The sequence below is a fragment of the Acinonyx jubatus genome, chromosome B3, assembly GCF_027475565.1.
Source record: "Acinonyx jubatus isolate Ajub_Pintada_27869175 chromosome B3, VMU_Ajub_asm_v1.0, whole genome shotgun sequence".
Lineage (NCBI taxonomy): Eukaryota > Metazoa > Chordata > Mammalia > Carnivora > Felidae > Acinonyx > Acinonyx jubatus.
The window spans coordinates 135,926,899-135,951,867 of record NC_069386.1 but is presented as its reverse complement, the minus strand read 5'-3'; the positions used below and the strand labels follow the sequence as shown (position 1 = coordinate 135,951,867).

Sequence of the window (24,969 nt, the reverse complement as noted above, 5' to 3'; positions counted from 1 at the left end):
GAAAAAAACAGTCTCTATAAACTTTCCCCAGACTTCCCTGGACATCGCTGGACTCGTGAGCTACGTGACTTGAGGGGACTTGATCCTGTCTGGGTTTCAGATGGTTTACTGGGTTAAAAAAAAAAAAAAGGAAAAAAATCTTCGGGAAAGGGTCTCTGCCCTGCCTTTCCCCCATCCCGTAGAATCAGAGGGACCCCAAAGGCCTCCTCTGCCTTCCCAGGGTGTGGGTCCCTCTCACTGAACTTGGAAGGTCTTTGAGGCATCCTATGTCCTCCACTGAACCTCAGGCTCCCCCAGGGATCTTTCTTTCGGGGTCTCAATGCCGTTCTTGGGCTGCAGTGGGGAAGACCGCGCTTGGGACTTAGGCTCAGCGCCTTGCTGCGTGACCTCACAGTCCTCGTGCCTTTGCCAAGTCAACTCACCTTGCAGGCCACACTTTCTGCATCAGTTAAGTGAGGTAAACATATCCACCTGATGGGATTAGGGGGCTAGCATCACCCCCATTTCCAGGGGAGGAAAACCAGGGATCCCAGATCATAAGAGCCAGAAATGGGGTTCAAGCCACAGGCAAGCACCTCGCAGCTCCGAACCTAGGCTTCCAGGATCCGGCTTTCGGCTTTCGGAGGTCCCCCCTGCAGGGGTTGAAGCGAAAGGCATCCATTCAGCTGTGCTGCCTGGGCCAGCTGTGGGGAGATCAGAGCGAGGCAGGGCTGGTGGGAAGCATTGGGCCCCGAGCCCGAAGCGGCCAGATTCCAGCAAGCTCACCCCCACACCTTGGGCCACGCGAGGTATGGAGCCAGAAGGTCCGATTCCGCTTTTCCTGACCGTGGTGCAACCTTGGTGGAATCAATTAGCTTTTTTGAGAGCCGCTGCCTTCATTGTGTAAAATGGGGAGAAGGATACACGTCTCATGGGGTGGTTGTGAGCCCCGCACCCCCCGCCCCCGCCTCCAGTAGGATGGGCGCAATGTGCTGGGCGTGGTTGTGATCACTGTTATTAATCCCCGGGCTGGGCTCTGTGCGCGCGTGAAACTGGAGACCCGAGGCCATGGTGGCCTCTCCCTTCCCCGTTCCCTGAAGATGCCCCTAGACCCTCGGGAAGCTGTGGGTTTGCCCAGTGTGCGCTCCTGGGTCCTGCTACATGAGGGTGGAAATAAGACCACGCAGGCCAGAGACGCGGGCCAGAGCACCTCCCCCCCGCCCGGCAGGCACTGAATGGGCAGCTTTATTTCCGGGCTCTGGATTACGATGATCTCGAAGAACCACCTGGAGGCTGATCCGAGGGCTGGAAGGGCAGTTCCCCCCCCCCCCCCAATAAATTTCAAATGAGTATACTTGAAAAATCACGGGGGCTTCTACGGCCCAAACCAAACAGGTCTGCTTAACAGAATCACATTCAGGTGTTTGTTTTTTTTTAAATAAAATAAAAAATAAGTATAGACAAAGGAATGATAGTGAATGACGTTTGAAAATACCACAGTGTTAAAAAAAAAAGACGTTGGTAGTATTTTTTTTAATCCATTGCACCTTTATTGTTTACTCTGTTCACTGTTCAGAATTTTCATACAGTCTTTCCAGAATCACACACAACCTGGTAGATGGCTCCCTCCCCCTGACAGCCCATTTTATTCCCAACCAGCCTCCTCTTGTCCCTCGTCCTTACTTGTATGATATTCTGCCAGTGTCCAAGGAGTTCCCAAGGGTTATTTATTTTTATGGAGGAAGGGGGGGGTGAGATGTGCAGAACTGGACTTTCACAAAGCCATCGGGTTTGTGAATGACCCTGAGGGCCCTTTCTTTCCTGCGTCTTCCCCTCCTGTGCATCATCTCTCTCTCCAGCAGCCCCGCAGCCCTCACTGGGCTAAGGAATCGGGCAGATCCGGGCAGATTCAGCCACATGATCTCGGGGAAGTTTCCTGATCTCTCGGAGCTCTTTCTTCTACAAATGGTGGGAAAAGAGCCCCTCCCATCTCGCAGGGGGATTACAGGGTTATAGGGGGATTTCAGTGACCTAAGGAATATAAAGTCTCTGGCACACAGTGTGCCCTAAATGCATGTCTACTTCCTTCTGGGAGGGAAGAGAAGACACCTGATGAATACTGTCAGAGTCAGGTGCTCGGGGGCATCTGCTTTATAAAAGAACCTGGTCCCTTAAAAGAGCACAAGAAGTGACTCTCTAATGGTGGAATTTCAGACACCACAACAAGGGGAGGGAGAGATCTGGCGGTAGCGACCTCCTGGGCATCATTTGAACCCAACTAGGTGAGCTGCTGCTTCTTTCATCCACGGGCAAGTCTGGCACCGGCAAAAGGAACCGTGACCCTCTTTGTCAGGGTATGTCGCCACAGCCAGGCAAAGGCCCTTCTCAGGGAGCCAGGAGCAGAGGGCAAATTTGTATATATTCACCCATCCCTACCAGGGAGGAAGTAGCTTTGTGTGGCTGTAAACCAGGAGCTTTAAGAAGCACAGCAATCTTTTAGGGTGATCATTGCATCCCCTTCTAGTGCCCTTAAAAAGTCACCTGTCATGGGGGTGTCCTTGCAGAGCCCGAAAGAGCCACGTGAGCTCTCATGCTGGACAGCCCACGTGCCATTTACACCCCACCTCCTTTGAAAAAGGTCCCAGGCAGCTCGCTAACTAAGGAAGGAATTATGCCCCTGTGCTGGCCTTCCCTCCTCGTTCTCCCTAACGTGCACGGTATGTGGCCACTAAAATAAAAATCTGATCAATGTCACCAGAATGAAAAAATAATGCTGGCAATAAGAAGCCGATGATTCCGTCCTAGAGTTGATCTGTGAACGTAGCTGCCCTCTCCTCTTCAATGACAGTCCTTTTTACGTTTCTTCGAAGCTGATCTATCGCTCAGTCCTTGCTCATGCAAAATTCTCAGTAAGGATATGGTACGACTAAGGTCCACATGCCCACAATCGTTTTAGATCTCCCATATAACAACAAAAAGCCGCTCAACGGACAATCTTAAAACATGCATCCACCAGGACCAGGGCTGGTACTATGGAAAAATGTCCTCCAGACCAAAGAGAGAGAGAGAGAGAGAGAGAGAGAGAAATGGGGGGGGGGGGGGAAGGGAAAAGATTCAAGATGTTCGAAGCAGGACTAGAATGGCTATACCACACAACACCTGCAGTCTACAGGGCGAAGCAGATAAAACCAACGAAAGCTCGAGGACTCGAGGAGCGCCTCTCCAAATATTTGGTTCATGCTAAAAAATAGAGCACATTTATTAAAAATATATATTTATAAACGTTGATATGAACAGATACACACGTCAAGCCAATGAAAAAAGAAAAATAAGTTATCTCCCCAGTATCAAATAGTTAGCCACTTTTGATGGATGGGATTCTGTCAAAGGGTTGCCCCTGTGGTTTCTCGTCCCGAACGGCTCGTCGTCGAGTTAAGGTGAAGCCCGTGTCCCAGGAGACGCACCGACGAGCCTCGCCCGCCCTGTTCCTCCTTTCCAATGCGTGAAATCCATCAGAGATCTGGGATGAGGAGTTTCTGCACCCATCCGCTCACCCATGGCGTCAAAGGCTGGTCTTCTGAGTGTTCTTTCGGGCCCCGGGCCAAAGACGTTGAGTTCCTTGTCGTGTGAATGAGTTTTGTTGGGTTCATTGTGCTTTAGTGTCTGCTCTTTGTAGCAGGAGTGGTTTGTTTTTGTGACCTCTTCTACAGTTCGAAGGTGCATTTGCTTGAGCAGCGTGTGTAGGTCAGGCCTGCTCGCTTGCACGGCAGCGTCCGATCAGTCACCTGCCGACACACAGGACTCCCGTCATTCGGCCATCCCCGAGGCCCCTCAGCACCCTCTGAGCCATTCACAGAGTGGTGTATATGTATACAAATATGATAACAATCAGGTTCAGAATGGTCCCGATAATCCCCAGCATCGCCAAGACGCTCTCTTCCTTACTCTCTCTCTCCTGGCCTCCTCTGTCCTCATCATTTCCACTCGTGATTACCATCTTGGTGGCAAACGTCTTTATCTTCCGCCCCAGGCTAACCTGTAACGGAAAGAGGCAGCACAAAAGACGATCATTTATGAGCATCCTCTCCACGGCAGGGCAGAGCCGGGGCGGAGGGGAGGGGATTTCATGCCTGGGCACTAGACCGTGCGTGGGAGTGAAAAATCACCCAGGGATCCCATCCTGGGACACGCCGCTCTGAGCCACGGAGCAGTAGCAGAGCACGGCTTGTCAATTTCAAGGGTGACTGTCCTGACACTGGCTCGAAGAGATCGGCCCAGGAGTCCAGCCTGGGTCCACCTTTTCTACCAAGCTTGTTCTCTCCCCTCTTCCTTGAAGCATAGAACAGAAGCTACTGCACAGCAGTTGAACGAAAACACAGGCACCCTCCACGGCAGCGGGAATTTTACGTGCATTCACGTCCTACATCACACCCCAGAAACGTCCCATCCTGCATATGTACAAAGAGGGGTTCCTACACACGACAGGAGCACTGGCTGCCACGTGGGCAGGGGTGGTCGGGACCCAGGGAAGGTGACTCACTGGGGCCAGAAGGACGGCAAGAGGATGAGAAGACTACCGTAAGAAACTCTAGCAGGAGTCTGAGTTGGAAAGTTCCTTGGCGTTAAAGGGACACATCTTGTACAACGGGGCTGGGCACCTGTGCACTTGGGGACGTGGGCGAGACGCTCCTACAAGCTCCGTTTGTGACAGCAGAGGACCAGAAGCCACCCAAACGTGCATCAAGTGTAGAACAGATGGACCCGTGGTGGTCCGCCCACTAGACACGTCTGGACGTGATGGAATATTATACGGCAGTGAAATGAACGAGCTGAGGGCACCTGTGACAACGTGGAAAAAGCCCCAGCATGTGATGCAGAAGACTTTGTGCAGCAGGAGTCAAACCACAAACGCTGAGAACAGGCACAACCAAACAAGATAGTGTTTAGAGACGCGTACAGGAAAAAGCCTTGGTTTTCGAGCATAATTCGTTCCGGAAACATGCCTGTAATCCAAAGCACTTGTATATCAAAGCGAATTTCAAGAACCACTGGCTCAGTCGTGATCATGTGACGTCCCGCGTCACGTACTACGCGCACTGCAAGACATCGCTCGTTTATCAAGTTAACATTTGTGAGCAACGTTTGCTCGTCTTGCGGAACACTCGCAGAACACGTTACTTGCGATCCGAGGTGCTACCGTGTTTGGTTTTTAGACAAAGCAAGCGAATAATTAATGCAGAATTCAGGAGAGAGGCTTCTCACAGGCGAGGACGAAGAGGGAGGCCATTTGGAAGGAGCACCAAGAACCTTCAATACACTGGCCACTTGCCCTTTGTTAAGCTGGGTGGGGGACACCTGGCTGTTCATTTTTTCCTCATTATCTTTTGAACTGTATTCATAGGTTCCAGATTTTTTTCTTGTATGAGGCATTTTGCAGTAACCGAAATCATTTCTTTTTTTAAAAATTTTTTTCACCTTTAATAGCTCTAAAAGCTAATTGTTTAGATTTTTAAAAAATATTATAGGGTTTATAACAAATGTAGAACTAAAATACATGTGATAAGAATAGCACAGAAAGTGGAGATAGTAAATCTGTTGTAAGGATCTTATATTTCAGGGGCACCTGGCTGGCTCCGTCGGTAGAACACGCGACCCTTGATCGTGGAGTCGTGAGTTCAAGAGCCACCTTGGGGGTAGAGTTTACTTAAAAAAATAATAATAATGATGAGCAAATAAATAATAAAAATTAACATTAAGGATCTTATATTTTACGTGAAGTACTTTAATAGGATTTAGAGATCGATGGTGGTAAGTTAACAAAGACTGGAGCAACTCCTAAAAAAAAGGAAAAAGTAGAAGAGCTAGTCAGCCAATAGTGGAGATAAAAACTGAACTGTAAGATATAATCAATTAGTCCAAAAAAAAAAAAAAACCCCAGGATAAAAGAAAAGAGGAGCAAAGAACAGATGAGACAAATAGAAAACCACTACAAGAAAACTGTTTTCCACCAGCCACTAATCTGAACCGTATGTAAAAAACGATCAGTGTGTGTGTCACGGCAGCAGCTTGGCTACTTGATGGGATGGGACTCAGACCAGGCCAGCACCCCACCTCACCCCGGGTGCACTTCCTCCTTTACAGCCAGGAAGTGTTTCAGGCTCCGGCATTGTGATGGTTATTTTTATGCGTCACGTTGCCTGGGTCGTGGGGTGCCCTGACATCTGTCAAACATTATTTGGGGCGACTCCATGAAGCTTTTTCTGGATGACATTCACATGCGAATGGAGAGACTGAGGCTAGCAGATGGCTCCTCCTGAAGTGGGTGGGCCTCACCTAATCAGCCGAAGACCCAAAGAGAGCAAAAGGGCTGAGTAGGAGGAGTTTCTCCGGCCTGCCTGCCTTTGAGCTGGGGCATCACTTTCCCTGCCTTTGAATTCAAACTGAAACGCTGATTCTTCCTGGGTCTTGAGCTTGTTAGCCTTTGTCCTGAAACTAAACCCATTGGCTCTCCTGAGTGTCCTACTGCTGACTCACCCTGCAGATCTCGAAACTCACCAGCCTCCATCATGACATGGGCCGATTCCTTACAATAAATCTCTTTTTAATACAGGGGTCAGAAGATATCTCAGGGCAAATACCCGGGAAGGATCACAAACAGGAATCCCGGAAGGTGGAGGGTGTGGTTGCAAAGTGAATTATCTACACATGTCTTCCCCTGGGCCTGCGAATCCCCAAAAGGGCTGGGTAAGGCCGTGTGGATCAAGTCTAGATTTGGAGCCCAGTACATGCGAACAGGTGTCTGTGTCAGGGACAGACAGACAATGAGTGAAGACAGGGGAATTAATGCAGCGTGAATGCATGCACAAATGAGTGGATAAATGTCTTAAAGCGAAGTCCCATTTCGTGCACAGCTTTAGTATAACCGGACAGGCTCAGGCTAGGCCAAGCTTCCGGCTGGATCTATTCGGTTGTCTTTCTTCTTTTTCCTAGTACGGTTTTTAATGATGCATAATACACACACAGAAAAGTGCACAGACTTTAAATGTATAGCTTGACAAATGTTCCCACCTGTTTAGCTAGCATCAAGATCAAGAAATAGAACCTTCCAGAACCCCAGGAGGCCCCCATGGCACCCTATTCCATTTACTATCTTTTCTGCCTTCTCCCCCTCCCCCCCCAAAAAAACCCACTACCCTGGTTTCTACACCCTAGGTTAGTTCTGCGTGTCTACAAATTTTACACGAATAGAATCATACAACACATCCTTACTCTCCCCCTCAGTCCTATGCTGGTGAAATTCACCTGTGTTGCGTGTAGCTTGTGGCTCATTCATTCTTACTGAGAACAGTACCCCATTACATAAACAGACCCATGATTCATGTCTCTATTTACTGCTGATGGACATTTGGATTTCTTCCAGTCTGAAGCCATCATGCTGCTCGGAACGTTCTTGCACACGTCTGCTGGCAAACGTTAAAAGCGTGCATTTCCCCCAACGTTTTACATACAAGTTTTCAACATAAAGAAAAAAAAATTTCCAGCGAGCACTCACACACACACCATCGGAATGCCACCATGAACAGGTTACTACACTTGCTTTAGCAAATATCTGTGCGCCTACCCGTCCATCTTCCTTTTTGGGCGTATTTCAAAATAAACTGCAAATATGATCACACGTCCGCTTAAATCCTGCAGCATGCATGGGTTAACTAGCGTTCAATATTTGCTTGCAATTTTCCTTTTGATGGAAAACTTGTACGTGTGCGATGTCCTACTGGCTACCTGAGCCCAGGAGAGGAACCGCTGAGGTATAGGGCGTGCACGTGTTGGGGTTTACTAGGTGGTGCTCGACGGTCCCCCAAAGGGGTTGTGTCCGCTTGCTTGTTTGTGAGTGCTAGAGTGATGATCGTCTCTTTTCTTCTGGTCACTCCATAGCCCAGCCTCTGCACCAAGTCACAAGAAGGTGCAAGAACTTTAGAAACCCACTCCTTTCTCTGCTCTGGACAGACATCTAGCCAATGAGTGGCCGTTATCTCCTTAGAGAGTCTCTTGTGGCTTGGAGTCTCTTTAGCTGGACCTCGAGCCCCAAGAGAGCAAGCTGCTGAAAGTTCACCTCCAAGCACGGTGCCCGGCGTGGGCCGGGCGCTGAGAGAAGCGTGCAGAATGAATGTGTACTGCGGACGGACGGGCATCTCCCGGTCTCTGCAGGGCAGGGAATGCATCACCACGGTTGGTCTAAAGAGACGCTGTTAGTGTTGCCCTTAAAACCCAAGACCGATCATCACAGTCACTCAAGCAAAACAAAGTGCCTGTCAGGGAGGCAGCTTGGCTTCAAGGCTTAATTTAGCCTCTTCCCTGAGTTAACCCGAGATAACTCTGACTCAGGGGGAAGTGGAGGGGAATAATCAGGTCGGCCATATTTACTTTCTGAGGGCTCTGCAGCAAACCAAGGCCTTCTCCGCCTCACAGAAGTCTGTTACACCCTGAAGTCTGTTTCTACAGTGCTTGACTCATCAGCCTGAACTTCCCCGTGGAAATCAGGCTGGGAGTGAAGCTCCCAGGGGAGCTACCGAGGGCTTCCTAGGAGAGAAGTGGTTGGAACGTTCTTTTCCTGGGACAAAGTTGTCTGGCCAGAGTGTGCAGGATGAAGAGAGGGAGATTGGCCTGGAAGCCACAGCAGTAATAAACATGGGAGGAGAAACAAAACCAAAATAACACAGAAAGCAAAGTCTGGGGCTGAGCAACACGGGACATGAAGCTTACTTCCATTCCCTCACTCCCTCGTTCACTCGTCCCTCCCTGCCCGGGACTGGGTGGAAGGGGAATCAGAGAGTGACTGCCTGATGGATGCTAAAAGCACTTCTTTTGGGGTGAGAAAAATGTTCTAAAACAGATTTTGGTGATGGTGGCACAACTCTGTGTATATACTAAAACCACGGAATTGTACGGTTTAAATAGGTGAATTTTGTGGTTTGTAGAGTGTATCTTTTTTTTAAGTTTATTTATTTATTGTGTGTGTGTGTGTGAGAGAGAGAGAGAGAGAGAGAAAGGGGAGGGGCAGAGAGAGAGAGAGAGAGAGAGAGAGAATCCCAAGAAGGCTCTGCACTGACAGCACAGAGCCCAAAGCGGGGCTCAATCCCACGAACCGTGAGATTGTGACCTGAGTGAAAAATCAAAGAGTTGGACGCTTAACCAACTGAGCCACCCAGACATCCCTTCTGTATCTTAATGAAGATTTATTTAAAATAATCACAAGCATGTGTAAAATCTTTATAAAGAATATCAGAAAACTTTACCAACAGACTTAAAATTAGACCAACATAAAAAGGGAGAGATAGACCATCTTCATGGAGTGCAAGATTCCACATCCCCAAATCATCAGTTCTTTCCAATGTGATCTACAGATTTGCTACCCTCCAGGCAAAATTTCTTCAGGGTTTTTGGTGCTATTTGACAGGCTGGCTCTAAAATGTGTATCAAATTGAGAAGGGATAACAATAGCTGAGATCTTCACTAAAGAAGAATAAGGGAGGGGGATTTGCTCCAAAAGACCTCAAGAATCACCATGCTGCTTGACTAATGAAATCTTAGACCAAGAGAACAGAAACAGCTACATGTGCATGGACAGTGCTGATCAGTGGGAGGAAATAGGCCTGTGGATAAATAGTGCTAGAGTAACTAAGCATCTGGTGGGGGGAGGGGAATGGAATTGAACCAGTATTTCATCAATTCCCGATGGATTAGAGACAGCTGTGGAAGGGAAAACTTAAGACCTTTTAGAAGACAATAGAAGTGACTATCTTCATGTCCTTTTGGTAAGGGATATCTTTTTTTTAATTTAATTTAATTTAATTTTTTTAATATGAAATTTATGGTCAAATTGGTTTCCATACAACACCCAGTGCTCATCCCAACAGGTGCCCTCTTCAATACCCATCACCCACCCTTCCCTCCCTCCCACCCCCATCAGCCCTCAGTTTGTTCTCAGTTTTTAAGAGTCTCTTATGGTTTGGCTCCCTCCCTCTCTAACCTTTTTTTTTTCCTTCCCCTCCCCCATGGTCTTCTGTTAAGTTTCTCAGGATCCACACAAGAGTGAAAACATGGTATCTTTCTCTGTATGACTTATTTCATTTAGCATCACACTCTCCAGTTCCATCCACGTTGCTACAAAGGGCCGTATTTCGTTCTTTCTCATTGCCAAGTAGTATTCCATTGTGTATATAAACCACAATTTCTTTATCCATTCACCAGTTGATGGACATTTAGGCTCTTTCCATAATTTGGCTATTGTTGAAAGTGTTGCTATAAACATTGGGGTACAAGTGCCCCTATGCATCCGCACTCCTATATGCATATCTTAATAAGATATATAAGATATATATAAGATATCTTATATATATCTTATATCTTACATATATCTTATAAATATCCTATATCTTATATGGCTATCTTAATAAGACATAAGGCTCAAGCTATAAGAGAGAATACTAATACAAGCAATCACATTAAATTTAATGTTTATCGAAAAAGACCATAAAAAAGTGAAGTTATTAAATCATAAACTGGGATGTACATGTGTCATATACACACCTTATATATACTCTATATATCACACAGATCTTGTTACAGTCAAGTCAGTGAGAAAACGATAAACTTCCAGTAGAAAACTGGGCAAAAACCACGTTCGGGAACTTCCCAAAAGAGAGAACGGCCATAAAGAAGCTAAACCTCAGTGATCAGAGAAACGCAAATTAAAATACGAGCTGCTACCCAACAGTCATCGGCTTCACAAGAGCTATAAGATCCAACCAACCACCCAACATGACGACACAGCTTCTGAAGTGACAGTAGCACAAGCTGGATGCTGTCACTCGGGAAAGCAGGATGACATCACCTTGTAAAGCTGAACATACGCAGGCCCTGTGACCCGCCATCCCACCTTCGGGCTCTCACCCTGAACGCACCTGCGACGACCCACCAGGTTACACAGCCGTGAACGTTCACGGACAGGGTCACCCGCGGCAGCCTGGACCTACTGTCCCGTTTCACACATGGCACTTACGTACGGCGGGGCAAATGCCATCGCACACACGTATGGATGGCTAAAGCAGCGATGCGTGAAAAGGCTTGTGGCCAAAGAGCACTCGAAGGGTGTTTCCCTTTATAGAAAGTTTGGAAACAGCCCTACGTTATCCAGAGATACAAACGTGACAAAATTCCAAGGAAAAAGCGAGAGAATCACAAACACGAAGGCAGGCGAGCCCATACTAGTGAGTGGAGAGGGGCAGTGGATGGGGTCAGGGAACGGTGCTTGGGGGACCCCAGAGGTACTGGTGATACTCCTTAAGCTGGAGAGTGGGTACATGGGGGTTTGTTCTTTATACTTTGCATTTTGTAAGGATGCTTCTGGTATCTAAGAAACGATCAATCAATTAATTAATCATCATTACAGCGGAGTAACTGTAAAACAATATCGATAACAAAGTAACAATAGCCACAGCGGTAACAACAGGAGTCGAAAGACCGGGGGCATCGAGTCTGCTCAATGCCAGAAGCAGCTCCAACCAGGAAGGGGGCCACCCAATTGATGGACAGCTCCGTTCCGAGCCCACCTGCCAGCCGGTCCTCTGCTGGGCCGCTTCTGAAAACCACGCTCACAGTTTGCCCAGCGGGGACGTAGGGCCTTGGAAAAGAGGCCACAGGAGTACAGGATGCGGGGTGCGGCCCGGGTGTGGGGGCTGCAGGGCCATGTGGGAGGGGAGCCCGGACAGAAGTCAAGGCCCCCGTGTGGCCCCTGCAGTCACAGCCCTCCTTTTGGTGACATTTCCACCCAGGCCGAGTCCATCAGAAGCTCCCAGAGCCCAACCCCGGGGTAGGGCGCTGAGGGCGGGTCGGCTCTAAATGCTGGGTCATCGCGGCCAGGGCTCCAGAAGGAGCCTCCTGTGGCTGGTGCCACCTGGGTGCCTGGAGCCAGCCTGACTTCTGCCCTTTTTCAGGTTCTGTTGCCCGTTTCTTTCTGTCCCATAAATGACCTTCTCTAACTACCCTGAAAAATGCTGTGTTTTTGCTGAAGGCAGTCAAACCCATTCCTTATCCATATCCGCTGCTTATGACCAAGGAACTTGTACTCGCACAGAACACACATTAAGTGCATTTTGTTTGCTTCCTCATCTGCCCTTCGAATCCCCCCCACAGGAGCTCCACTGTTGTTTTCTGGGTACCTCCTGTCACTCGAACTCGCCACTGTCAGGCCAGCTTATTCCACCTGCCCACAGCTCAGTCCAGAACGCTCTCCCTTGCTTTCAAATGGCACATCCTCGGGGCACCTGGGTGGATCAGTCAGTTGAGCATCCCACTTCAGCTCAGGTCACGATCTCACCGCCCATGGGTTCGAGCCCCGCGTCGGGCTCCGTGCTGACAGCTCGGAGCCTGGAGCTTGCTTCGGATTCTGTGTCTCCCTCTCTCTCTGCCCCTCTCCCACTCACGCTCTCTCTCTCTCAAAAATGAACATTAAAAAAAGTTTTTAAATGGCACACCCTCACGGTAACCTACATCCACTGGAACCACGTGTATAACTGGGAACTAAGCAAAAACAATCCCCATTGTCTTCTGCAAGGCGACACTCGGGTTTTGAAAAACTGATAGGAAGTGAGAAGCGTTGGCCTCAAAGACATCAGCCCTGACTCCGTAGTTCGCTAGTTGTGTGACTTGGCCAAGCTGCTTCAGCTTGATCAGTTTGAAGTCAAAGGCAGGGAAAGTGATATCAAGTCAAGGGGAGGCACCAGATCATCCAAATTCTTTCCATGACTCGCTGACCGTGTTCTCTGGAGTGACTCAGGCTCAGCCACCATTCCAAGTGTTTCTCGGTCTCGAGGAGACTTCTGTATTTTGGGATGAGGAAGATTCACTCCGATCCACTCCTGCCTGGAAATTCAATATCACAGGAGTGGCCCATCGAAGGGATGCGGCGGAACCCCTCCCCAGAGAGAGAGACCTCAGTGGTCACCTAAGGACCGTGCTTCCAACAAATATGCCCAGAGCACCCGTGCTGATCCAAGCTCCGGACTAAGCCACAGGCAAACGCCGAGAGACCAAGGCCTTTGGCGTTCAAGGACCTCATGACCCAGGGAGGGGAAAAGACCAGCAGATCACGGTGGCGATGTGAGCGCCAGGCACGGGGCGGCACGAAGAATGCAGCAGCCTCAACCTGCCTGGGAGGGCACATCGGGAACTGTCCCTGAAAGATGGGCAGCGTTGAAGCGGACGTGTGCAAGTCTAGTGGGACCAGCTCGGCGACGGCAGAAGAGGGGCGTGCAGTCAGCGGACCAGCAGGTGCAAAGGAAAAGCAGGAGGGTGGGAGGCTGCAGCCTGTCGGGGTGATGAAGCATCCTGGCGAGCGAGGGAAGAGCCGAGGTTGCAGGCGGAAAAGAGGCCAGAACAGCAGCTCTTGCAAACCACGCAAAAGAATTTTGGAATTAGGGGCACCTGGGTGGCTCAGTCGGTTAAGCGTCCGACTTCGGCTCAGGTCATGACCTCACGGTCCGTGAGTTCAGGCCCCGCGTCGGGCTCTGTGCTGACAGCTCAGAGCCTGCAGCCTGCTTTGGATTCTGTGTCTCCCTCTGTCTCTGCCCCTCCCCTGTTCATGCTCTGTCTCTGCCTCAAAAATAAATAAATATTAAAAAAGCTAAAAACAAAAAAAAGAATTTCGGAATTCAATAGGTGCAACACACCCGACTCGGATTTACTTTCTCGACGGTACATGTAGGCATGTATACTCTTTGGTATGCCTGAGATACCTCCTCATAAATTTAAAAAACCCATTTGGCTCCTATAATCAGGCAGGCTGCATTAAGCGGAAGCTGGTGACCTGCTCTCTAGGTCAGACGGAACGTTCTAGATGGAACGTTTCCATCGGATGGCTCCTGGCTCTGCCACCATTTGAGGCCTTGCTCTTTGCCTCTTCGGGCCTCGGGAAATTCACTGGGAGCCTCTCTCCAAGGGACAGGACCCCCGCACCCAGCTGAGGTCCTCGGCAGGGGCTGGGCGTGTCTCTAGAAGATGAACCCCTCTGCATATGCCCGCGCCCAGCCCGGGTGGCCACAGAATGGCCTGGGTGCCACGGATGGCCACTCAATGGAGTGGCAGACAGGACAGCCCCAGGGACCGGAATTTACTCCAAGTCCCCAAGAGTCACTGAAGAGAAGGAACATTTGCAAAGCGTTTAATCTGCTCAACAAAAGTTCACGATTCTTCTTACAAACAAGTAGAGCACTGTCCCTCCTTAACTGCCAAAGGGTTGCCGGATCTGCCTTTGCACACGAGGCCCACCTCTGTCATGCTGTGGCTCGTAACTGCTCCTCTGGCTACACACGGCCATAACAATCATAGCTGCTAATTAGTCAGCACGACGTATGGGCCAAGCCCTGTACCATTCAGCCGGCCAGCCGCTCAACACAGGTTTATCCGGCACCTGCTATACTCTGGGTCCTTTTCTAGAATAATGGGATACAGACAAACGGAAGTGTTATTCCTATTTTAGAGATACGGAATTGAGATTCAAAATAATTACTCAACACCTACAAGACGCCAGGCACCGTTGCAGGCAGGAGGGAGACAGCAGTGAGTAAAACAAAGAACTCCTCAAACAATGGAGTCGGGATTGAACCCAGCGGCCAATTCTGCTACCCAAAGCTGCCCATCTCCTGCCCTGCCCCCGGTGCACCCCCCACGTGGAGCTCCTGCCACAGTGCTGCCTTTGCTCACGCTCCCTTCTTGGCTTGGACAACTGCCGCCTGTCCTTCCAGGCTCAGCTCGGTTGACAGTATCTCCAGGGACCCCCTCTTGATGTCGGGAGGCCCGCTGTAGACCCCATCTGAGCATCTCCTGCCTGAGTCCGTAACTATCCCTTTATCTTCAGTCTCCCCCACTGACCTGTGATGCGAGTTCTTCAGGAGGGACAGGCCTGGGTCCCATTCATCTCCCTGCCCCTGCCCCCGCCCCCGCGCCTGGAGTTCAGATGGTGCTCAGTGTACCGAGTGAAAGGAAAGATGGACCTCAAGCGAGCCTGGGGAGGCCCAGCTTCCAGGTCAAGGGAGGGCAAGGCATGGGAGGCAGCTGAATGGATGCCAGGGATGGCCCAGCCCAGCCGGCTAGAACTTACTAGAGAGAGACAGGCAGTGAGAAGAACCTACGGTCAAGAGGACCTGACTCTCCAAGCAGGGGGTCCACCAGGGTAGGCAGGCTGGGCTAGTGAGTGTGTGTGTGGGTGGGGTGGTTGGGGACACCTGGTGGGGAGCCCAAGGGGTCCTCTGCTCTGGGACCAGGTCAGAGAGACCCCTCCTGCCCCAGCAGCTCCTGGCCTCTTCCTTCTCTTGAGTGCAAGTGCCACGCTCAGAGCCTTGGACAGAGTGGGACCTGCCTTCCCTTCTCCTCCCTCTCGGGAGAAAGAGCCTGGGTAAATCTCCCTGGGCTCAGGTTGGTCATGTGACCAGGGAGCGCAGGGACCCAGATGATAAGGTACAAGGGCCTTCGGTGGACTTCTTTCTTCCCTAACTAACCTACAGTGGCGGTGACCCTGGGAAGTCTCTGGGCCCAGCCCTAGGAGACTGGCCGCTTGCACCTCCCGTCTCTCGGAGCACACCGCTCCAGGGGGGAGCCAGTCACCAGGTCAGAAGTCCAGTGACCCCGGGACTGTCTGCTACGAAGAAGCCCGAGCGAGCCACCTGGAGAGGAGCGTGGAGACAGAGGCCAGCCGGCCACCAGATGTCCCAGCGGGGGGTCCTAGCTCCAGCACAGGATGGCCCCACGTCAGAGCTGCCCAGCTGAGCCCACCCACCCACAGAACCGCGACAGATAATAACGACTTTTGTCTCAAACCACTAAGTTGTAGATCGGTCTGTTACATACCAATAGGTAACAGGACCCTGGCTGAAAGAGGCTGGTGTTCGAGAGCCTGAAGGAAAGGTTTTTCTTCTTCAAGCAGAAGCAAGCGCTCCCGGCAAGATCTGATAAACAGGCAGCCAGAGCCTTCTGCGGAACAGCAAAGATCATGAACATTCTCATTTGTAAAGTGAGAGTCATGGTTCCCTGGGGAATCAGATGAGCCCCGTGTCAGCCGGACAATGGACCGAGCTGGCTATGTCTGGGATTAGGTCCCTGCGTGTCACTGTCTGTGTGTATGGGGACTAGGGGACGGGGGGAGGGCCAGTCACCTCAGTTACAAGTCTTTTGCAGATCCCAGGAATCAAGCAAAGTCTCTGCATTTCAGGTCTGGTTGTCCCTCACACGGACAGCCCTGCTCGGCTACATACACGCCTCCCTTCCTGCTGGCCGAGCAACCCGGATGCTGGGAAGCCAGTTCGAGGAGCCTCTGGGCTACTGGGCACTTCCTGGGGGTCAGGCAGTGATCTGAGCACTTCAAATCCACTAGCAACTTTAATCCTCACAACAAATGAGGTGGGGGTGGTGCGGTCGGTCTTCACATTTATAAATGAGCAAAGCGGGGCCAGCAAGGTGGACAGACTTGCCCTGGCCGGTCCCCCAGCCGGCAGGTGGAAGGGAGCTGGGATTCGAACCCACGCCTCGGACGGGGCCCACGCTCCCAGGGGCCCTGCTCTATGGTTTCCTGGCAGGCGGCCACAAACCTTCCTCCTTTCATCCCTGAACCTATCTCCTTGCCTGCAAAATGGGGTAACACTTAGCTAATAACTGCAGTGTCGGCGAAATGAGAGACTCATGGCGCCCGATGCACGTTTCTCCCTGTCTCTCCGTCAGCGCGCTTTATGGCTCAATGAGGCACATAAAGGGTATTTACTAAGAAAATGTACGTTCCCTTTTGTTTTCTCTTTCTTCCAAAGTCCCACAAGGGAAAGGAGAATTCTTTTTCAAGAAATCTCACTTGAAGATTTTGATCAGATCAGAAAGAGAAGCTGAACGAGTATGAGGGAAGGTGGGACCTCTCTGAGCAATACGGGGGTATCAGGTTTTTTTAAAAAATGTTTATTTTTGAAACAGAGAGAGAGCGTGAGGTAAGGGCAGAGAGAGAGAGAGAGGAAGACAGAGAATCCCAAACAGGCTCCACGCTGTCAGCACGGAGCCCGCCGTGGAGCTCGATCCCACGAACCGTGAGATCAGGACCCGAGCCGAAATCAAGAGTTGGACGCCCCAGGGAGGCATCGGTTTTTATTCCTTCCCCCCAAGGTCCATGGTGAGAGGTCCAACTGGAAATATGGAAAGGATGTGGCCAGGAAGTCCTTCTAAGGAGCCCATCCCATGATTCCCCAGTGCCTGTGAGTCCCCACGTCTAAACACCACTGGGGAGACCCCAGGGTTTCCTAATAGCTCCTGTAACTGAGATTTCTTAGCAATTCCCATTTTGCTGAGCAAATGACTCAGCCCGCGAGCTGTGGCTCAATAGTGTGTATTTCATGAATATTTTTCTTTGGAGGGCTGTACCCATCAACATCTCACTTACTCAGGAACATCTGCATTTTAATGTGATTTTTTCGACACAACCAGACAGCTGGGTGGGTTTTACCCACTCCTGAGGTACAAAAATCTCATCTCTGCAGATGGATCTCTCCAAGTGTGTTTGTGTCCAGACTGGAAATCGCATCCATCTGAATGATAGCATTTTTTGCAGAAACTGCTACTGACACACCGAGGAAAGTCAGGGTTACAATTTTGATCCAATACTTGTCCAAAACGAACTGGGGGAAAAAAGAGCTTAAATGGATTTTGCTACAAAGTGTCATCACTGAAAAAATTTACATGCTGTGGCTCCTGCCTGCCTCTCCAAATTCCTCCTCCTCCTTTTTCTCTCAGTCATTCCTGCACCAACTAGACCAGCACCCTCTATTTTTTTTTTTTTTTGAAAATATCACCCCAGGGCCTTTGCACTTGCTATCTCCTCTATCGGAATTCACGTTGCTCTAACTTCTGTGCTCACTTGCTCTCTCACGGTGTCCAGGCTTGGCTCAGACCTCCCGTCGTCAGGAAAGCCTTGCTGGCCACCTTGTGGATAAAGGCCTGACACTTCTCACTCACCATGCACATGCCCTACTTGATTCGCATCAAAGGGCTGATCACAGCCTGACCACTCCTCGCCACGTTGAAGATAAGCTACGCGATAGCAATCATGTCCTCCGAGGGAGCCCCCACGCCAAGAACAAAGCACCAAGAGTACTGCAGAGACAGTCAGTTGTTTCCAAATGAATGCGCTAAGTGCCCATTTTCCAGAAGAGGAAGTTGTGACTCACTGGGGGCATGTGATCTGTTCACAATGGCATGGCCAGGAGCCAGGGGCGTCAACCCTTGGTTTGCCACGCGCTCAAATCTGCTGGACGAACTCCTACATTGTACACTCTCATAACGTACTTTTTCTGACTCGATCCAAGCACACGGGCTCGATCCCACGAACCATCTACATGAGGCCTGATGCCCAGCAGATACTCAGAAAATGCTCGCGGAAGGAGGTCTCGATGCGTGAGCAGAACCCCTCGCCCCTGCTCCTCCCGTCCGGCCACTCACGGAACCCTCAACCCTTTGTGTAGCAGTCTTGCTGCGTGACCGCCCACCTTTCTGCTGGAGCCCCTCGGGGCTGCCCGAATCCTCGACTGCCTCCTGTAAGCAGGCTCTTGTCGGCGCCCACAGTGGGGAAGTTCTCAGCCCAGCCAGACGACGCCACTGGGTCATTTGGCTGATCGCCTCCTCCCATCTCCATCCAGCATTATTGTAGAAAACAAAAGAGAATCAATAAATGATCACTGAAATAAAAAAGAAAGTCAAAAATACGCTCTTCAAAGACAGGTGAGGAAGGCGAAGGGAAAGAAAGAAAAAAGAGAAAGAAAGAAAGAAAGAAAGAAAGAAAGAAAGAAAGAAAGAAAGAAAGGGAGAGAAAGAGAGAAAGAAAGGGAGAGAAAGAAAGGAAGAAAGGGAAAGAAAGAAAGAAAGAAAGAGAAAGGAAGAAAGGGAGAGAAAGAAAGAAAGAAAGAAAGGGAGAGAAAGAAAGAAAGAAAGAAAGAAAGAAAGGGAGAAAGGGAGAGAAAGGAAGAAAGGGAAAGAAAGAAAGAAAGAAAGAAAGAAAGAAAGAAAGAAAGAAAGAGAAAGAAAGAAAGGAAGAAAGGGAGAGAAAGAAAGAGAGAAAGGGAGAGAAAGAAAGAAAGAAAGAGAAAAAGGAAGGAAGGAAAGAAGGAAGGAAGGAAGAAGGAATCACAAAGCACTTGCAAAGCACATGCCTTCATTCTTATCTCACCTAAACAAGCCCTATTTTCCTTCCATGAGCCTCTGTCTGCCTATCCGTGAAATGGGGATTTGGGCCAGGCGGGCTGACCCCTTACAAGCACATGCTGCTTCCCTCCCTTTTGCTACCGTTTGTTAATGTCAACAGCACTCGGAAATGCAGCAAACGACTCGCTAGGATCCTCAGCCACCTCGTGGTATGTGGTAACGGCCCACATGGATTAAGCGCTTACTGTGTCCTCGGCACCTGCCACCTGCCCCGGCTGGCTCATTTACTCCCCGGCACAGCCCCGTGCACGAGGCAGGGACGGTGCCCTGCAGCAGACAAGCCACCCAGGCTTCCTCGTGGCAAATCCCCTGCTGTCCCGGGCTCCCACCCACCGGGGCCGTGCCCTGCCCCCTCGCCGGCTCCACCAAGAAACCCGAACTCCTGCTGGGCGCAGAGACTAAGACCCAGCTGAGAGCAGAAACTAGGTCTTAACCGCCTCTGCGTCCCCCACACCCCTGGCCCCGTGCAGCTCTGTGCTTACGGGAAGATTCCATGCACATTAGCTGGGTAGACGAGAAAAAACACAGGATGAAGACCAACTCCTGGTGAGTGCCTCCGTCTCAGCTCCTGCGTGAGATCTGAGGGGCTCCCCGAAGCTGGGGGACTGTTGTGAGTGACTCTGCCGTCGCTGAGTCGGAAAGTTCAAAGGAGAAAGTCTGCAGTAGCGGAAGGTGAGGGGAGATGACCCGGAGTACCGACGGTTAATGTTTAGCCCACGTTTTCGGTTTTACACCTGTCTGGAGTCACACACCTGCTGGAATCCTGTATGCAGGTGGAAGTCTGCGCCCCAGGACCCAGGGGTCCCTCTTGGGTGTCCCTCCATAGGCAGCCAGTGAGCATCCTGGGCTCCTCACATAACATCCCCGATTGGAGGCTCTCCTGTCCTGTAAGGGACAAGCCCATGTCTTCACTGGGGGCTGTGGAGAGCCCTTGGCAAAGGACCCCGGGCAGGGGGGAAGCAGCCATCTCAGGATGGGGCTGCAGGCCCCCTGACGACCCCAGAAGCACAAGGAACCCCGGCAAATCTCGCACTAGGGCAGCGGACAGAGATGGGAGGGAAATGTGAAGCCGGTCGCAATGGAAAAAGAGAGACCCAAAAGGGGTCTGCACCAGCATGGGGCGTGGACAAAGCACCAGGAGGGATGCCCTAAATTTGCTGCCTGTTTCTCCAAACCCTAAAATCAGGCTATGCAGTCTGAGAAGCACAAGTCAGAAGCAGCAGAAACCTCCAAGATGTACGGTTGCCGGAGGAAGGGCATTTAGGCATGAAAGGACCCAGGCCGCCCCCCCCCCCCCCCCCCCCCGCCGGGGGCTCAGTGTATTGGCGAGAGGTGTTAGCCAGGTTTGAAAAGAAAGTATCCTCACGCTGCTGAGAAGCAGAACAGCCAGGAGAAAGAAGGCAGGTCAGAAATCCAAAGGTTGGGGTTCACCAGCTGTGTCATTTGTACTGTGTGACCCTGGCCAACGATTCAGTCCTTCTGAGTCTGATTGCTTACTGGCCAAGGAAGAAACCCAAAAGCCGCTAAATTTACCTCAACTCTGGATGAGCAGGCACACGAGGAAACGAGCAACACGGAGAAAAAGATCAAGATAAACACAACAACTGACCTTAGAGAGGAGGGAAATAATTCATGAATGAAAGCAAACAAACAAAAACGCTAATATTTCACTACTCAGTACGTTAACAACTATAAAACAAAGCGAGATTCTAAGAAAAGGAGCAATCGGAGAATAAGCAAAAAGCTCTTAGAAATTAAAAATACTCGTGCTTTAGAGGCGCCTGGGTGGCTCAGTTGGCTGAGCATCGACTTGGGCTCAGGTCATGGTCTCACGGTTCATGGGTTCCAGCCCCGTGTCGGGCTCTGTGCTGACAGCTCAGAGCCTGGAACCTGCTTCCGATTCTGTGTCTCCCTCTCTCTCTGCTCCTCCCCCACTCATGCTCTGTCTCTCTCTCAAAAATAAACAAACACTAAAATTAAAAAAAAATACTCTTGCTTTAGAAATGTTTCTTTAAAAGTAAACGAACCGGGGCTCCCGGGTGGCTCAGCTGGTTAAGCGTCCGACCTCGGCTCGAGGTCCTGATCTCGCGGTTTGTGAGCTCATGCCCCACATCGGGCTCTTGCTGTCAGCACGGAGCCTGCTTCAGATCCTCTGCCCGCCTCTCTCTCTGCCCCTTCCCCACTTGCACGTGCACTCTCTCAAAATAAATAAACTTAAAAAAAAAGTAAACAAACAAAAAAGATGGACTGGAAAATGAAGTCAAGAAAATCTAGATAAGTAGTACAATAGCAGTGAAATGAGAAAACAGGAGAAAAATGCAGAAGTAAATAGGCCCATTCTGGAAGGTAGAAGAACCAACAAATAAGGGGTTCAGAAATGCAGAATGGGAAAAAAATGGAGATATAAAAAAAAGTCAAATACATTAGGATCTCCCAGAGTTCAAGGTCTCATCTTCAGATTATACTAAGTATCTGGAAGAAGGGATGGGGCCTCCCCCCTCAGTATCTTCATGTAATATATGAATGCCAAGGATAAAGAATAATTACTAAAATCCGCCAGAAAAGAAAAACAGAAAATAGAAAAGCTACAAAGGACCTAGAATCAGACTTCTCATCAGCAACATGGAAAGCCCCGAAGTCTTCAAAATTCTGAAGGAGAATGATTTTGAACCTGGAAATCTACCTTCAGCGTGAATATAAAATACAGACATTTTCTGACGGTTTACTAGGCACGTAGCTTTTCTCTTAGGAAGCTCCAACCGAGGAAAACAATGAAGGATGAGCCCAGGATGACCTCTACGGAGCAGGCGTGCAGAGGAAGTACAGGAACAGAGAGGGTCTTGAGAGGACAACACACACACACACGGGGAGCTCAACAGACCAGGTGGTATGAAAAAAGGGAGAATATGATAAAGATAGATAAAGCAAGAAGAAAAAAAGGAGGGCAATTAAAAATCCCAGGAAACACACACACACACACACACACACACACACCCACACGGGGAGCTCAACAGACCAGGTGGTATGAATAAAGGGAGAATATGATAAAGATAAATAAAGCAAGAAGAAAAAAAGAAAGGCAATTAAAAATCCCAGGAAACACACACACACACACACACACACACACACACACGGGGAGCTCAACAGACCAGGTGGTATGAATAAAGGGAGAGTATGATAAAGATAAATAAAGCAAGAAGAAAAAAAGAAAGGCAATTAAAAATCCCAGGAAACACACACACACACACACACACACACACACACACCCCACACACGGGGAGCTCAACAGACCAGGTGGTATGAATAAAGGGAGAATATGATAAAGATAAATAAAGCAAGAAGAAAAAAAGAAAGGCAATTAAAAATCCCAGGAAACACACACACACACACACACACACACACCCCACACACGGGGAGCTCAACAGACCAGGTGGTATGAATAAAGGGAGAATATGATAAGATAAATAAAGCAAGAAGAAAAAAAGAAAGGCAATTAAAAATTCCAGGAAACACACACACAATCCTGAATAATCCAAACACCAATGAAACTAACAAATGGCATGATTTTAAGCAAAGAATGGAATGCAAGCAAACAGAATGCATTTGACTCAGTTACATGACATTCTGCCTTGAGCGATCCAGGGGTTGTTAAACTGATCTCTGGAGAAGGAAATGTAATCCCAACACACGGTTTAACACAGCATTAGACACTCCTGATACAGCAGTCACTTTACCAACATCACCTAGCAGTTTTGATTCCTAGAGTCAAGCTCTGGACAAAGCAAATGGTAGAGAGTCCAGGACAGGATGTAAATATAACCAAGTCTGATGCAGTGTCAACCCTAATGCAGAAGGTGCACAATGCCGAAGGCAAGAGGAAAGGGAAAAACCCTAGGGCACTAATCACCTCTTCTTACAACATGAGGTGACAGAGTACCCCGAAAGGGTGATGGAGAAAGACACTGATTTCAAGATTAAAAAGCAACGGATGGAAGCACTTCAGTAAAAACAAGAACGGGCAGGGGCACCTGGGTGGCTCCGTTGGTTAAGTGTCCGACTCTTGGTTTCTGCTCAGGTCATGATCTCACGGTTTGTGAGTTCAAGTCCCACATCGGGCTCTGCGCTGGCAGCATGGAACCTGCTTGGCATTCTCTCTCTCTCTCTCTCTCTCTCTCTGCCTCTCCCTCACTCATACCGTCTCCGCCTCTCTCAAAAATAAATGAACTTAAAAAAAAAGAATGGGCAAAGGAGGAGTCAAATCTTCCTTTTTCGCTTTAGAACATCCACAGTTACAGTGTGTAGGTGACAAATTCACTGCCTGGATATGAATCCTGGCTCATGCAGAAAGTGGAAGAGGGTTGCACTAAGGATTAAATGCATTCATATGAGTAATATCCACGGGGCAGTGCCTGGCACAAAGTAAGCACTCAAAATATATCACGTATTTTATTACGCCTACCCCTGCCTTACAATGTGCAAACACTGATCGGAGAAGAACTTTAAATGTTGCATAAAAAGATATGCCACACAGAGCGATTTAAAGAAATGTATGTAAAAGTGAACTTGAATCAGGACATACAGTATGACGACTATTTTAGAGACTGCTAAGCAGGGTACAGCATATGGGAGGGGAGCTTTGGTGAGGGAGGCTTCCCAGAGAGAGCCTGGAAAGAGATTCTGCTCTCTGCACTAGCCAAGTGTTTGCAAACTGTAGAGGTCTCTACCGCTGCCTTATACGGACACGGCCGAGTATTATTGTTATTATTATTTTTGGTTTTGCAAACGGAAAACATGTCTGGATACACCTTTTGGGGACGCTGGGCACTTTTTAAAAAGTACTTGCCAGCAAATTCAGACTGCTTCTCTGTTGCTTACATTATTGTGCAGGGGAAAGCAAATGCTTGCAGAGGCTCTATGTCTCCGTGAAGGAGAGGAACGACTGAGGCTCAGAATGGAGGCCGGAGGGCGCGGTGCAGCTCCTGGCTTGACTCTGGACTCCCCCAGGCCTTTCCCAGAAGTCCCAGCTTTATTCTGAGCCAAACAGGGGAGGAGGTACCTCGTCCCAGGAGATGGGGCTGGAAGGAACCTTGGGCCCAGAGTAAGGCCTGCGTACTTCCCCAGTTAGCTGGACCAGCCCAACGCCTATTTCTGGACCTCTGCCTTAGTTTCCCCACAAAGCCCAAACCGGGCCCTGACACTGTACCTGGCTCATCCAGTGCCCTCCCTCCATGAGACCAGTCTCCGACCCCCGTTTCTCCCACCGTTGGCCACAGAACTGTTCGGGTTGGCGAGGGCAGCAGAGGCTGGGTGTGCTCCCCAAAGCCCACAGGTGTGGAGCCACAGAAAAGACGGTTCAAGGCCAGCTCTGCCACTTGCTGGCCATGTGACCTTGGGAACATTTCTTAACCCCACTGACCTGTGGCCTTCTCAACAATTCATTGATTTATGTAACGAATACTTTACTAAACACCTGTCCGGGGCCAGGTACCGGGCTAGATGCACGAAGCTCGTGGCCGGCTTGCAAGGAACTCAGCAAGGACAAGGCCACTTTGCGTGGCTGCTTCCGGAAGCGAGAAATCTGCAGGAGAGCTGCCCAGAGGGACAACCCGTGGTGGGCGGGGCCGAGGGCAGGGAGAACGGGAGGCTGAGTTAAGATGTGAACGAGGAGCAGAAGCAGAGAAGTGGTCCAGAGGAGCAAACAGC

The 24,969-nt window shown here is 49.8% G+C and overlaps 1 protein-coding gene across 2 annotated transcripts in view; it reads right to left on the bottom strand.

Moving 5' to 3' along the window:
- Positions 1-1,506: 1,506 nt before the first annotated feature.
- The window catches only part of TUNAR (TCL1 upstream neural differentiation-associated RNA), a 43,905-nt gene continuing 20,442 nt past the window's right edge, over positions 1,507-24,969 (bottom strand). For both annotated transcript variants that reach the window (XM_053224909.1, XM_053224908.1), the window contains one exon: positions 1,507-4,015. In XM_053224909.1, the coding sequence (XP_053080884.1) occupies positions 3,830-3,976 (147 nt within the window). In that variant the 5' untranslated portion in view covers positions 3,977-4,015 and the 3' untranslated portion in view covers positions 1,507-3,829. The remainder of the gene's footprint in view (positions 4,016-24,969) is intronic.